This window comes from Accipiter gentilis, chromosome 14 (assembly GCF_929443795.1).
Source record: "Accipiter gentilis chromosome 14, bAccGen1.1, whole genome shotgun sequence".
Classification (NCBI taxonomy): Eukaryota; Metazoa; Chordata; class Aves; order Accipitriformes; family Accipitridae; genus Astur; species Astur gentilis.
In genome coordinates this window covers 15,706,710-15,721,167 of record NC_064893.1, presented here as the reverse complement: position 1 = coordinate 15,721,167, position 14,458 = coordinate 15,706,710, and the positions used below count along the sequence as shown (strand labels likewise).

The following is a 14,458-nucleotide window of genomic DNA, read 5'->3' as shown; positions in this document are numbered from 1 at the left end:
TAAAAAGACAGCAAATTTTTGTCTTAAAAACCTCCTAAACTTTAAGATAGCATTTCAGAGTTATCACTCACCCTCACCTAACTGATTTTTTTACTGGGGAACTGGGTCCTATACTTTTACTGTGCCAGAAGCAGAACTTCTAAACATGGTTTTAAAAAACAAACTGCTTTTACACTTCTGATGTAAGCACAACCATACTGTGCACCCATCATTAGTAGTTTGATCAGTCATGGCAAGGTACTACCCAAGGTCTCTAAAAATACCTACACCACCCCTCATCATCAGCAAGATGAGAAGGCTACGCAAAGACTGAAAACAGATTAGCTGGTTGCAAGCTTGGGATTAGAGACCTCTCTATATAAGTATTCGCTAATTGCTTTCAGTGCAAGATTAAGTGGTTTCATAACCAACAAGAGAGCAAGGCATATAATTCCAAATTTAGCACTCTACTGAACCCTATTATGCTCTTCCTGCAAAGAGGTACAGAGAAAAAGGGTAACTCACTCATCAAAAACCTGAGGCTAGCATTCCCAAGGGTAACAGGCAAGCACACTTGCCTAGAATACCTATGCATAGTTATTTTTCAGAAGCAGATTTCTAGTCTTCTACCAATGCAGGACACTAGTCAAGATTGAAAGTATGTGACACTTCTTACAATTTTTATGCAAATTTTAAGAGGTTGGTGTTTTCTGGGTTTTGTTGTGTTAGGGGTTTGGGGGGGGTATTTGGCATTTGTGGGGTTTTGTGGTGGATTTTGTGTTTTGTTTTTTTTAATTTCTGCAATTTTATTCAACCACTCTGAAATGCCATGAAGGCTTCAAAAAAGTAAATGAATGTGGTGAAGAAGAAAACCAGGTTCCTGAATCCAGATGCAACAAGATAAACTCAAAAAATTTTTGAAACTAACGCTTAATGAACTCTTGTTGTCTTGTCTTATGTACACGTGATACAGTTAGCATAGGGATCCTTATATGCAAGGAAAGGAAGTCAGCTTCACAGACCTAACTCATTCCACAAACCAGTATATGGGTTTACAGAGAAACTAACCTCCCGTTTCTCTGGTTTCCTCCATTTGATTACATGTTCTGGTTAAGGAGGAAATTACTAACTTCTTTAACATGGACCCAAAGGTAGCTATGTTGTTTCTCTCCATCCTCTCAGTTATTGACTTTTCACATCTTAACAGGATGAACTGTGACAGTTAGATGTCTATTTATTGCACTGTTTTCTGTTTTTTTAAAAATGAAACAAGCCATGAAAAACAAAATACTGAAAATTCAGAAGCATAGCATATCAGCATCCTACATGAAATTTACAATGTTCACATGAATTTATGCAGCATCTGCTTCATGATGCTTTGATTCATTCACAATGTATTTAGAACCTTCTGATATTGTCAACTTTTCAAACTTACGTGCTCAGTTGAAATCTAACAAAATTTTTTATGTTATTATAAATTCCTTTACCCTCTTCAATTGCAGACCTGCAATTAAAAAACAAAGATTACATTACTAGACAAATGAGGCTACTGTCAAAAAAAGCTTAAAACAAACCAAAAAAGCTATTACTTTAAGCAGCAATACCAATGTCAAGAAACAAATGGAACCAAGGTTCTTATAACTTTGGAAGTCATTGTTTTTTAATTTGACTATGAGATTAATCGCAACAGTTATTTTTCTAGCCACTTAACTTTCAAAATGAAATGTCAATAGTAAAATCTCCTCCTTGTTCAAGATTCACCATCATCCTGGATGAGACCTTCCTATTCAAGTTAGGCAATTAAAAAAATTAAAAGACACACACAGTTTTACAAAATCATAGAAATAGAGCATGGCTTCAGAAGACCATGTATTCTTACTTCACAGGGATAGACGATCTTCTCAACCTCTAGCATGTGTCACAACTTGCCTATCATATTGCAATTATAGCAGTGAGAAAGTGTTTTTAATACCTAAATCAAGTCTACTCTGCTCCAATAAAACTGATTTCTTTCTTCCATTCCCTCAACAGCCAAGAACAACAATTAAAAGTTACAAAAGGAATGCCGATTAAGACAAAAAGATTAAAGGCAATGGGGGAAAGATGTAAAACTATGGAAGCTCATGGGGTTTTTTTCCCCCTTAGCATTCATCATTCTCTTCACTCTCCTATTGGGAACCTTCCTGATGAAGTGAGCAAAACTGGATAAAGCATTCCAGCAAAAGCCTCACCAAGCCCAAGTAAAGTTAAATACTTACCACAGATGTCTTTCCTATGTACTCTTCTGAATATCTTAAAATGATTCCCTTCTATCTTTTGTATTTGCGCAAGAGCACATTGCTGAATTAGTATGGAAACCTTTTAACTCTCAGATCATCCTCTGACATACTGCTACCTAGGTAGATTTTCTTATATTGTACCTCTACATTTCGTTTCTTCCCAAGGGTTAAGCATCATACTTTCATACAAACTGAGGCGTACTGAGATTGATGCCAAATTTCAAAATGAAGGCTATCTTGCTAGACAACAACCACTACTTTGAAAAGTCAGATGGATTAAATTCAAAATAATGTAAGTTTAGCTATGCTCTCTTTGAAGTACACCAAACAAAAAAAATGAATAACTAACAAACAGCTGGTTACCAGAAGGTGGTAACTTATTTTCACCTGTAATATTTAAATAGCTTATATTCCTTTCCTCTTCTGAAACACCACCATATTTAAAAAGAGTTGAAAACAAACACAGCATTGTGTAAAGTTTTTAAATCTTGAGAGGAATGATCTCTCATTTTTACATAAGATTTATGCTTCTGAAGAAAGAAATTAAATGAAGATGAATCATACTGACAGCTAACAGACTCAATTTCACCTTAGTTATGTTTCCAAATATACTGTTACCATAATTCTACTTGGGGAAGCAGAAATACAGGTTAGTTTTTTTAGCACATGCATACACAACCTCCTTTGTTACTTATATCTGATCTATATGCAAGAGCAAAGTAGCAAAAGGTCTAAATACGTAAATACATTCTTTTATCAACATACATAAAAAGAGAGAAATGCTTAGCTGTCCCTTATAGTACTATGTTTCCAGCTCTTTTTTAAGAGGATAATACAGGTAATCACTGTAAAGATAACACTCCTGACTTAGTCATTAACGGCTGCTACACTTAAAAGTTCAGGGAATTTCTTCTGTTTTTAACTCAGGCAACATTTCATCAAGACTATATAACACAAGGTATGTACATAAATGCCACCTACATTATTGTCTGAAAATCATCATCCACGAGGATCATATCTGCTGCCTCTTTACAAACATCTGTTCCGGTTTGTCCCATTGCTACACCTATATCTGCAGCCTTCAGAGCAACAGCATCATTCACTCCATCTCCTGTCATAGCTACAACTGCACCATTATTTTGCAGGGACTAAAGAAAGGGAAAGAGAGGTTAAATCAGGGATTGAACTAACCAATCCTATAAAATTCTAGATATAAAGTTGGTGTTATCACCCCTCCAATTTCTTATAATTCCACTGTGAATTCCAAAAAAAAAAAAAAAAAAAAAAAAAAAAAGCAGCTGTTTGTATTCTAATGAATTTTTACACAAGATTTTAGGTTAATCTTCAGTTCATATATTCAGACAGCCTAAATTTTAAAGCTAGGGTATATAAAATATGCCTTTAAGAGAAAGTAAAAGACTCTGGAGAAAGAAAGAATGCACTGTATTTACATTTTAACATTATCACCATCTTATAATTCTCAATATATTCCAACTGTCTTAATGTTTGACTTCCTTCTCCTTATTGTTGCTTTTCTGATTGTTCCAGTTGTTACACTGGGTATGTCCCTCTTTGCTACCTTGTGTTAACTTCGGAATGGAAGCATTACCTCAGACATGGCTTGAAATTCATGCCCTTTTATCTTGTTCTGAGAAGTATCAGAAATACGGTTCTTTCAAGTTCCTAGTCAATTCAACTGCAATATGACACAAAATCTCAATCAACTCCCAGCTCCCTAGAGGAAAGCATGATGTTGCCTACTAGCAGCTGCCTACCCCTTGTGGGCACTATGCATTTTTCTAGGTAGTATTTTCAAATACACTTCACTTTCAAACCAAATGCATTTCTGATTTCATCTTGACACACTGTAGCACGTTATAATTTAAGTAAAGGCACCACAAACAGTACCCATAGCAACAGTCCAGCATTTGATCCTCTAGTAAGGCGTACCTTTATAATTTTCAATTTATGTCGAGGACTGGCTCTGTAAAATACTGCAACCTGTTAAAAGCACAATGAAGAAGTAGTGAAAATTTGAGAAATGTAGAGAATTGCACTGAATTCTATAAAGCTAGTGGACAGAAAAATACTGTCAAAGGCCAACAGTACTCACGTTAGCTCTAAAGTTGATGCATCAGTGAGCTGTGTTTTAAATAGACTGAAATCATTAATTTCAGAAAAGATTCTAAGTGTGTTCTGGTAAACAAAGTTAGTGCTTATTATTTCGAGATAGAATATGCAATTTAAAAACCTTCTGAAATTATGAAGCAACTGAGTTATAATGGCTTGCTGCTGGCCGCCTTGACTAAATTCATGCAGGCAATTGCCATGCTGACTCTACAATTAATGTCCTTTTCCTTTGTTAGCACTAGTGGCAAGCTATTCAGGACATTTCAATTTTACTAGTTGATGTACCATACTATTAACAGATTAAAGATTTACAGCTAATTAATAAACATTCTAACTTAGAAGGAATTATTAATTTTCAGATTTTTTTTTCTCTCTGGTCTTCTCTGTAAATTGAAATTTGAGCACATGGAATTTAGTTTTCCGTAAACTCCACACTGTTAACATTCACTCTATTTTTCCTTTTTAAGGGACTGGATGAGAAGTTAGACTTCTCAACAAGCCACTTTAGACTGTACACAGATATCAATCATCTTGGTTGATTTTAATTAATTCCTAGTAAGATTTTAAATAAACACCTAGAAAACTAATTGGGTCTCAGGTCAAACATGCACAAAGCAAATTTGTAGCTATTTTAGTTATTTAAGGTGGACAGCCCTTAAGAACAAGTATTATCAAAGAAACCAAAAATTACTATTTGTCACACAATTCTTTTTTTCTAAGTTTGTTTCTGTGAGTCACCAAGGAAAGACACAAAGCTGACATGCACATTTCTTAATTGTAAATATTGGCTTCTGGCTTGCTTACATCAGACTCAAGCGTGCTGCAGTCTAATTCTGTAGTCTTTTGCAAACAGAGCAACATTTTGATGCATAAATTTTGCAATATAGCCAAGTCTGAACCTCAACTGGATTTGATTATGCCTTCACATTTACAACTCTGACATTGGCTAATATATTTAGTTATCTAATAACTAAAAAGTATTAAGTAGAAACTCAAAAAATAGACCTTTCCAAAATTCTCAACCAGTGACCTCAGATCAATTAAAAATCATTAAAGATACAGACAGTTCCTCTTATGAATTACAAAAGAATGGACTGTCTGAAGATGCAAACTATAAGTTTATATATATGAGCTGAGCTACTCAAAGAAATAAAATAATCTAACAATACAAAAAAGTGCTGATGCTCACTGAAGGTGAGAGGTGGCAAAATGAATGTTCCAATACAGGCATTGAAAGCTGAAAAACAAATTGAATCCTTAAAAGAGACAAAAGTAATAAACTCACTATGAAATAAATTTTCATATGGTCATACGTCAAACCAAAAGATAGTTGTTTGATCTGGGACAGTGTCTGTACTAAAAGCCTCTGGTAATTTACTATATCACTTGTATTAGAACCATGTTATTTGTATCTCAGAAATTACATTTTAGCTTTCCACAGAAATAAAAAATTCTCAATATAAAAAATATCCTTTACAGCATTTCAGAAAGTAGTATATCAAAACAAACCTTTGGTGTTATTTGGGAAAGTTGCTGAATATCCAAATCATCTATTTCTTCTCCAGAGATTGCCTGTGAATTTTTGGAATACAATCCTAGTCGACTAGCTAGAAATAAATAATAAAAAAGGTATTATAATAACTTACCCTTTAAAACATTAAGTACCCAATTTTATTTTTTTTAAACCTACTATTTTCTACAGCATTTCAGATTTGAAATGCATAGAGCAGAACATCTTAACACCTTATTGGTTCATTATACTGGAGTAAATTATCTGAACTCTTGAGTAACAAAAACATGCTACAAAGTCTATTCTAATCAGATAACAAATATTTATTTCCTTAGACTTTTTAGACCTCAAGGTCTGTACTCCATTGTGTCAGGTGCCATATAAACACAAGACCTAAGTCCTCTCTAAAGAATTCACAGTTCAAAAAATAACCAAGACAGAAAATGAAAAGTGGCATGGGGGAGACAAGGAAAAAAGCCTCTGAGAAAGTACTGCTAGTCTGGGGGTGCACTTTTTATGTGCACATTCAATTTTTTGTTCATCATCTTGTATATAAAGAATTCATATTCTGGCTAAAGTACTTGTATTTTAATGTATTATATTGTAAAAAGGAAGTAATTTGTTTAAATTTTTATTAATAATACTTAAACTTCAAACTCAGTTATATGGACAAAATTGTATTGGATAGTACTAAAGTGCCATATCCATCCTAAATACTTGCTGTCACTGGCTATTTTAGTTTCTCCCTGTTGCCATTAAGACAGGCATCCAAAGCTGAGGGTATGGAGGGTGTTGTTGGGGGTATAAGAATCAGAAATCAAGTATGTGTTGTAACAAAATACAGTAAGAAAATACATGGTCTCTAACAGCAAAAGTCATACATTGACCAAATTAGAAAAACTAGTTTAACCTGAAACCAAAGTATCACTTCAGACTAGGGTGTTGGTTTGGTTTTTGGGTGGTTTTTTTCCCTCCTAATCCCACTGTAGCATATGTTAACCCAACATAGAGAACTCACAAATGTTAAAGACTCAATACGCATGCTTCACAACAATTAGCTAGGCACAGCCAAAACAGAAAACAAGTAAAAAACGAAATGAAGTGGACTATGCATACCAATGGCAACTGCAGTCTCCTGTGAATCTCCAGTAATCATTTTTATTGCAACTCCTGATGTGATAAGTGTAGTAACAGCTTCTTTTACACCAGTCCGTGGAGGATCGATTATTCCCACAAGCCCCAAAAAAGTCAGTTGTCCTAACTCAGGACCAGAAGCTAAGGCCAAAACTTTTCGGAAACAAAGAAAAAAAGTAAGTTCAGATTTGAAATGAACACTTACATCAGCATTTAAAACAAACTTTTTTAAACTAGTAGGCCAGCATAAAGCAAAGGGTGGGAACTGCAAATTTATTTATTTTTTAAAAACCTTGGTAGCAATTTCTGTTATCTTGAGTGTTCAGAATAGCCTACTTACATATATTCCTTTCTTCTAAAGAGTAGTCTTTTTACCAAGCATACGTATTCAGCACCTGCTTTTCCAGTCCGCAATTTTAAAGAAAAACTAAACAACCCAGTGGCACTTACTGAACAAAAAAAAATTTCCTAGTGTTTTTGGTTGTTCTTGTTTTTTTTTAAACAATAAGCAGTGCCATTTAAAAAAAAAAAAAAAAAAAAACAAAAAACAAAAATGGTTATTTTGAGACACTGATACAGCCTTACCCCTAAGTCCTGCAGAGCCCATAGATGTCTTCTCTTGCTGGTATTGCTCCCTCTGTTGCTGAACAAGAGGTAGGGTCTGCCCCTTACAGTTATATGATGTACAGTACCTAATGACTTGTTCATAAGCACCTTTCATGAAGCAAACTTCAGGTTTGTCCTAAAAAGAAAAAGAATTGTTGTGTGCACGTGTGTATGTATACATAAATACACACACACACAAAAGTACATATGTGTGCACACATAAGAATGGCATATCCATACTTTTCTTAAGAGTCTTCAGAGCATAATGCAAATCAAAGTTACAATTCTAAACCTAAAAAATCTGTTGTTCTGAGTATCTCTACACAGTGTATGTTCGAGTGGTAATGTCAAAAGAGCCAAGCTAATAATATCTCATTTCAGTAGACAACATACCCATTGGACACTGCAGGTCACAGTTTAGAGGCTAGAGGCCATGCAAAGGACAGAAATCAAACCTACACAGAACATTAGACCTAAAAGACCTTTAGCTCACCATCTGACCAGCTGCATAAGTCATTAAACATCACCTGCATCCTTGTACCATGCCTAACAACTCTAATATTTTCCAGATCGCCATCTGGCCTTGATGGTATCAAGCCACTGAGAATCCACCACCTACCTTGAACACTTAACTCCAATGCTAAATCAACTCATCACTTTCCTTCCCCCCTTTTCCATTAAGAATTGCTGCCTCAGCTCAATTTGCAGTCACTGATTGTCCTCTCTACTGTTGAATTAAAAAGCCCTTTTTTAATACAAGTCTTTTCTCCCTGTGAAGGTATTTATTTATACACAGTAGTCAAGTTACCTCAATCTTTCTGATAGGCTTAACTGACAAGAGCTCTAATTTTCTAAACCCACTGCATTTTCTTAGCCTTCAAATAATTTATGCTCCCTTTAAAACTGTTACCAATTTTTCAACAATCTTTTAAAAATGCTGGTACCAAAACACAGACACAGTAAATCCTTATATGGATGAAAGTCATATAGAAGTTCCTCCTCATCACTCTTTATACAGACAAGCATAGCACAACCATATTATCCGTATAGATAAAAGGATGTTTCCAAAGCAAAGGTTTTACTCTGATACTTCAACACTGTCAGCAAGCCTTTTTTTGGTCAGAAGTACTAGGATATTTTCCATAAATCCAAGATGAGGTCTGTTGTTGCATATATTACCTAAAAGGCTCCAGTTATCAGACTGGCAGTGACTACGTCCATATTTATAACAAAAACATTCAGATTGGTCCAAATTAAATATGAACGTGAAAGCACCAGAAGATAGAAAATGAGGTTAAAAGAATGGTTTGTATTGATAATCCAGGACACTGCTGACATCAATAAAATCGGTCAACAGTGGTGAACGTGCTGTCTGCATCAAAACCAGAAAACTTGTGTTTTCAAACAAAATAAATTTTACTATTGAACATCAATGCATCTTCTTGCTCTTAATTTATTATGTAACTATGTAGCACTGAAACAGAAGATTGGCAGAATTGCTTTAGATGTTTGAGAAGGGACGAGAAGGAAGCAAAACCAGCCAGGGATACATTCAAAGCCTCAGATATCAAAAGACTTAAAATAATTTCCCCATATGCCTTCTATGGAAAGAATTTCTTGTGATTCTTAATCTCTACTCCAGAGCTTGAAACTAAAACTGTGCCTATTATCAAACCATATTCCCAGGACTGTGCACTACACTACCAGCCTGCCATAACTTCTGAAGTGGAAAATCAGGATATTAAACAAGGTAGATAACCGTTCTACAGAGCCAGTGCACAAGTAAAACAGTGATTGAAGTTCACCTGCTGCGTTCTGTGGACACATTTAACAGCCATCCATTTTTGTTCTGAGCTGAAGGGATATTCAGCCTTCCTTACGTAGTCTTCCTGAAGTCCATCTAAACCCATCTGTATAAAACAGAAGTACCACTACAATGTCAGGTCCTTTTCCTTTCAAACAGCTACGCAATTTGTTGACTTGTTGAGACTCATTAGTTAACAACCATTACTTAGTTTAATAAAAAAACCAAAACAGTTTCATCTCCACATTTGCTTTTGAGCACACTGTTCCAGTTTAGATGAACTTCTGACAAACCAGCAGTGAAAGAACTTAAAAGCTCATTTCAGGCTTCAGCATAAGTCAGACCATTTAACACTATATACTATCTTTGATCCAAGGATCTTAAAATACTTCGTAGATTATGACCATCCACAAACACATCTTGCAATGGCTAGTAATGTAGCTCTTGGTTTGACAAAAGTCCATCACCCCAATGTTTTTGTTTTGGTCTTTTTTTTGTACCTTCTGTGTAATTTCTCTGCCAGGAGGGCCTACAAAATTGTAACACAAAACTGTGGCAAAGTCTGGAGAAGGCACGTCATTGATTTTATGTTTGAATAATCCAATCTGAAATAACCTTTTTTTAGTGATCAGGATCACCCAAACATTTAATCTGAAACTAACCATGAAGACTCCAGACAAAATGCATTTAATTTCAAGTACTGTTCCCTCCCCACCTGACACAACTCGCTGCATTCCATGCTCTAGCCTTAACCCAGTCCAAGAGAAAGTGCCGATTAAAGAAGATGCAGAAGCAGCAGCCTCCCATAAGCCATTTTTAGTACTTAAAGCTTCACAACTAGTTCACTGCCTCCCTTTCCAGCAACAGATGTGAAAGACTCTTGTTCTTCTCAGTTTCTATGGCTTCTTGCCAACATAACATCACCCTGGTCCTTTCCAGTTAAAGACTGGGGACTTGGAATGAGTCTCAGCAAGAAGATATATCTATCTCAGGCCTCAGTTACACAGGGAGAGAAAGACTGTAACACATTAATCTTTCAGTGTTAAGTTTATTCACCATCACAGAAAAACATCAAGCACTAAGATGCCTTGCCACATTTCTCAGTAGCTGTAATTGGTGTGTTAGAGCACTCTAAAAAAAGCCCAAAACATTTAGTCACAGTGTCCACAACTCAAACTACCTATGCCCTGCACTTAAAGGGCACTATAAATGCTGCAGTCACCAATACATCAGTTAAGTTCTTACTGCTTCTGATGAGAACTGGGAAAGAGACAGCACAATCAACATTGAACAGATAAATAGCTTGTGGCAGGTAAAAGGACAGTACTAAGTGCAGAAAGATGAAAATAAAAATTTTACTTCCATTCTAAATAATTTTCTCTCATCTTTCAGAATGCCCAAAGATTTCCAACAGATAAGAAACATAAACGAGCAGCTGATAACAAGTCTAGGAAACCCAAAGGAGAAGAAAATGAGGGGAAAAAAACCCAAACCCACAACTCATTTCTACACACTTCCCACCTGCCATGAAACCAAAAAGCACCATCACATACACACCTTCATAGCAAGCGCAATTAAAGCCCCTTCTGTAGGCTTCCCCATTAACGTGTTGTTTCTAATTAAAGCATCATTGCACACACAACCAGCCTAAAAGATGAGGAAGAAGAGGGGAGAAAACAGAACACAAAGTAAGTGCCATACAAAGCTCTTACACTATGTCATCAACCAAAACTCACATCTTTGTGCTAAGATCTTACCTCAACAATTTTGCTAATGGATGGGTTGTTAAAACCATGAATAATTTCACCATCGAGCATTACTTCTCCAAACCTGTTATACCCTACTCCAGTAACCTGCAAGACAAACAGCCAAAGGCAGTATGCAATGTAATGTTCACCAGGTTCATAAAATTTTCTAATGTCAGCTTTTTACTATGAACTACAGAAAATTTTAAAAAGGCCATTCATAATGACTGATTTTACTCAGTGTGAATGGATTCTCCCACTCAACTCGTAATGTAGCAGGTACTAGATTAAGGAATAAAAGCTCCTGAGGGCAAGTGAGTTCAATGAAACATACTAGAGACTATTTAAAAAAAAAAAAAAAGAAGCAGCAATTTTCTTCCTTAGAATAAATGCAGTGTATGTTGTTTCTTTACAGTATTAGGCATGATTTCTTTTTTTCTTTTTTGCTTTCTAACTTTTTTTTCCTCCTATTTGTCTTTTTCCTGGTTAATAATGCATACCCCCTGCCCTGCAAGGGAATAGAAGTAGAGAGCAGAGTCCTACTTTCATCCAGTAAGAAGAAAAAAATAAACCAACCATATCATAGCTGAACAATCTCTCTCAAGGTAAGACTTTAGAGAGGTGTTAAAAACAGTAAAATTGTATTTTTAGTGCATAAAACCCAGGCATCCCACTATGATCCTAAAAGTCTTCATGTCTACAGCATTAACAGCTAATACATTTTACAGCCCTTTCAAGTTCTCTTTCAATTAGGAAAAAGGAGCTGATTTAAACCAGATGTAAACAAATTGTGCTAGTAGTAAAGAAAACACAATTACAGTATTTCTATAGAATTCCAAGAATAGAAAAGTAAATACCCATATATGTAAGAAAACATAGGTAAATAACAGGAAAGAGTAAGAAAAAATGCCAGTATTTATGCTTACAAAAGTCAATGAGAAGACCCTCTCTGTTAACTGTAATGGGGGAAAAAAAACCCTGATCAAGAAGAGTTTGAGAATTTAAGAACTTGTTTAAAACACTCCCATGAAATCACATCTAGTTCCACACCTTTCTGCTTTTCCATTCCTGCTGCTTTTGCTTCTCTTTTGTGCACTTACTTCAGTCTTTGCAGCTAGTCCCCAATCTCAACAACCACTGTTTCATGTCCTGCTCCTACTTCCAACTCCATCCATTATGAAAAAGCAAGAATGACAGCACATACTCAGTGTGAAGGGTTGACACAATAAATTGTCTTTTAGCCAAAAGCTGGATATCCCTATTTGAAATGTTTGTAACATGCAAATTTTATTTTTGTGCACCTGCAACAGCAAAATGGCCTCAACTTTGTCTACTGAAGAAAAACACAGTCTCTCAACTTGTCTTTGTACTGTATCTCAGCATCTGTCTTTTATTGTGACTTACGGCCACCAAGAACTTAGCATACAAAAAATTCTTCTGTAACCAGAGAAGTGTTGGATAACACAGCTCAAAGGCTACAATACTAAATGAACTGAAGAACAGAATTAACTGGAAGTTGAGGAACAGGAGTTTGGTCCAACAAATTTACGCTTTCTTAACTGATGCTTTACCTGCAGCATACTCAGGCACGTTTCAGCTAATACACACAACAAAGTAAAAAGGAAAATTAAAGTGTAACAGAGTCTCACTATATAACATACCTCAGCATGCTGCCCATCTGAAGTAAAAATATGAGTAACAGTCATTTCATTCTTTGTCAGAGTTCCAGTTTTATCTGAACAGATTACATTGCAACAACCTGAAATAACCAATTAACATTTATAAGTCAATGCTTGTTTAGAACAATGTAACTAAAGAGTATTCAAGACAAGCAAACTTCCAGAAATACTGCAGCTGTCTTTGTGAAAAAAAAAAAAAAAAAAACAAAAAAAAAACAAAAACCAAAATGAGATTTAACAAAGACAACCAATTTTCAGCTATTAATGAACAGCTCTACAAGGTTCTCCGCAAGTTTGTCCAATAAATCAAAAAACCCCAATTAAAATCCCAAATTCACACCTCGCCTGAAATACTTCCATTCACTACCTCTCCTTCATTTTATTCCACTGTATCTCAAACTACGTTACTGAAATCTCAGTTGCAACTCCTGGTAAGGAGGAAAGCTAAAAGCCTGCTTTACAGTAGTCATCTTTATCAGAAAGTGCAACACCTAACACTAGCCACAACACTTTTGTGACACAAGTGTGACCTACTACTAAACCTGCAAATTTTAATAAGATTTAAAAGATTACAGAAATGTGAAATTTACATATGCCTTTTTAACTCAGGAAAACTGTATTTTCTAAGAGTGTTGCAGTATCTTGACATTTTTGGACACAATAGCAGGAATTGCAAAAGCAACAAAAAACCTTGCAACACTAATGAAACTCTGCTAACGGCATTAGAAAAAGTATGTCCAATCTTCAAATGCAAAAAGAAATTCAAACGCAGTGGAATTATTTAACTTAGTATTTCTTTTTCTTTTCCATGTCCTGTGCTTTACATGTTTCGTGACTGAAACTGCATACAGAATATTTTTAAGCTTTAATGTTTTTAAATTATTTTAATATGACCAACATAACATCCTGATGCTACATTATGATTACAAAGCCTTTTCTAATATTCAAATTTGGATTTTTTTTCCAACTGTCAATATCATTCCTAAATTTACACCAAAATTTAGTTTAAAAAACATTTTACAAGTCTTATTTAACAAGAACACCTCAAAGCAAACAAGTATAAAGAGTACTCCATACATACAGTCACTCACACAGTTTAGAGTACTGCTAGTGTGGCATGCTATTAACTGAGAGACTGGGGTGTTTTGTTTTTCAAAACTGCAATAAAAGTAGTTCGAGGGCCCACAAAAACATATACCTGAATTCTAACTGTGTAAAATGCATTCAATTATGTTTTAAAGATACCACCACATTGCTAGCAAAATAAGAATACCTGCTTTATTTTAACCATTAGTCATCAATATTTGTGTTGATTTCCTAACATCTGTATCAAAATACTATCTGTAAGTTAGTCTAGTCGTACCTAAAGTTTCAACGATAGGCAGTTTTTTTACAATAGCCCGTTTCTTCACCATTCTCATCACACCAAGGGCCAATGTCACTGTTACCACAATTGGGAGTCCTTCAGGAATTGCAGCTACAGCCAGACTGTAATGAAGGCAAATATACAAATCTTGCCTTAGAACGTCATACATAAATACATAGTAATGATACATTTACACTTCAGAACATTGTTTCTGTAGCTGCCTGTT

General features: G+C 35.2%; 1 protein-coding gene across 16 annotated transcripts in view; it reads right to left on the bottom strand.

Moving 5' to 3' along the window:
- The window catches only part of ATP2C1 (ATPase secretory pathway Ca2+ transporting 1), a 52,731-nt gene that overhangs the window by 5,298 nt on the left and 32,975 nt on the right, over positions 1-14,458 (bottom strand). For 12 of the 16 annotated variants that reach the window (XM_049816302.1, XM_049816300.1, XM_049816303.1 and 9 more), the window contains 12 exons: positions 14,230-14,354; positions 12,849-12,946; positions 12,114-12,143; positions 11,200-11,295; positions 11,000-11,089; positions 9,444-9,548; positions 7,618-7,774; positions 7,015-7,185; positions 5,898-5,995; positions 4,209-4,259; positions 3,240-3,406; positions 1,415-1,483 (listed from right to left, as the gene is read on the bottom strand). In XM_049816302.1, the coding sequence (XP_049672259.1) occupies positions 1,415-1,483; positions 3,240-3,406; positions 4,209-4,259; positions 5,898-5,995; positions 7,015-7,185; positions 7,618-7,774; positions 9,444-9,548; positions 11,000-11,089; positions 11,200-11,295; positions 12,114-12,143; positions 12,849-12,946; positions 14,230-14,354 (1,257 nt within the window). The remainder of the gene's footprint in view (positions 1-1,414; positions 1,484-3,239; positions 3,407-4,208; positions 4,260-5,897; positions 5,996-7,014; positions 7,186-7,617; positions 7,775-9,443; positions 9,549-10,999; positions 11,090-11,199; positions 11,296-12,113; positions 12,144-12,848; positions 12,947-14,229; positions 14,355-14,458) is intronic. The other 4 variants (XM_049816308.1, XM_049816306.1, XM_049816299.1 and 1 more) reach the window with 4 other exon arrangements.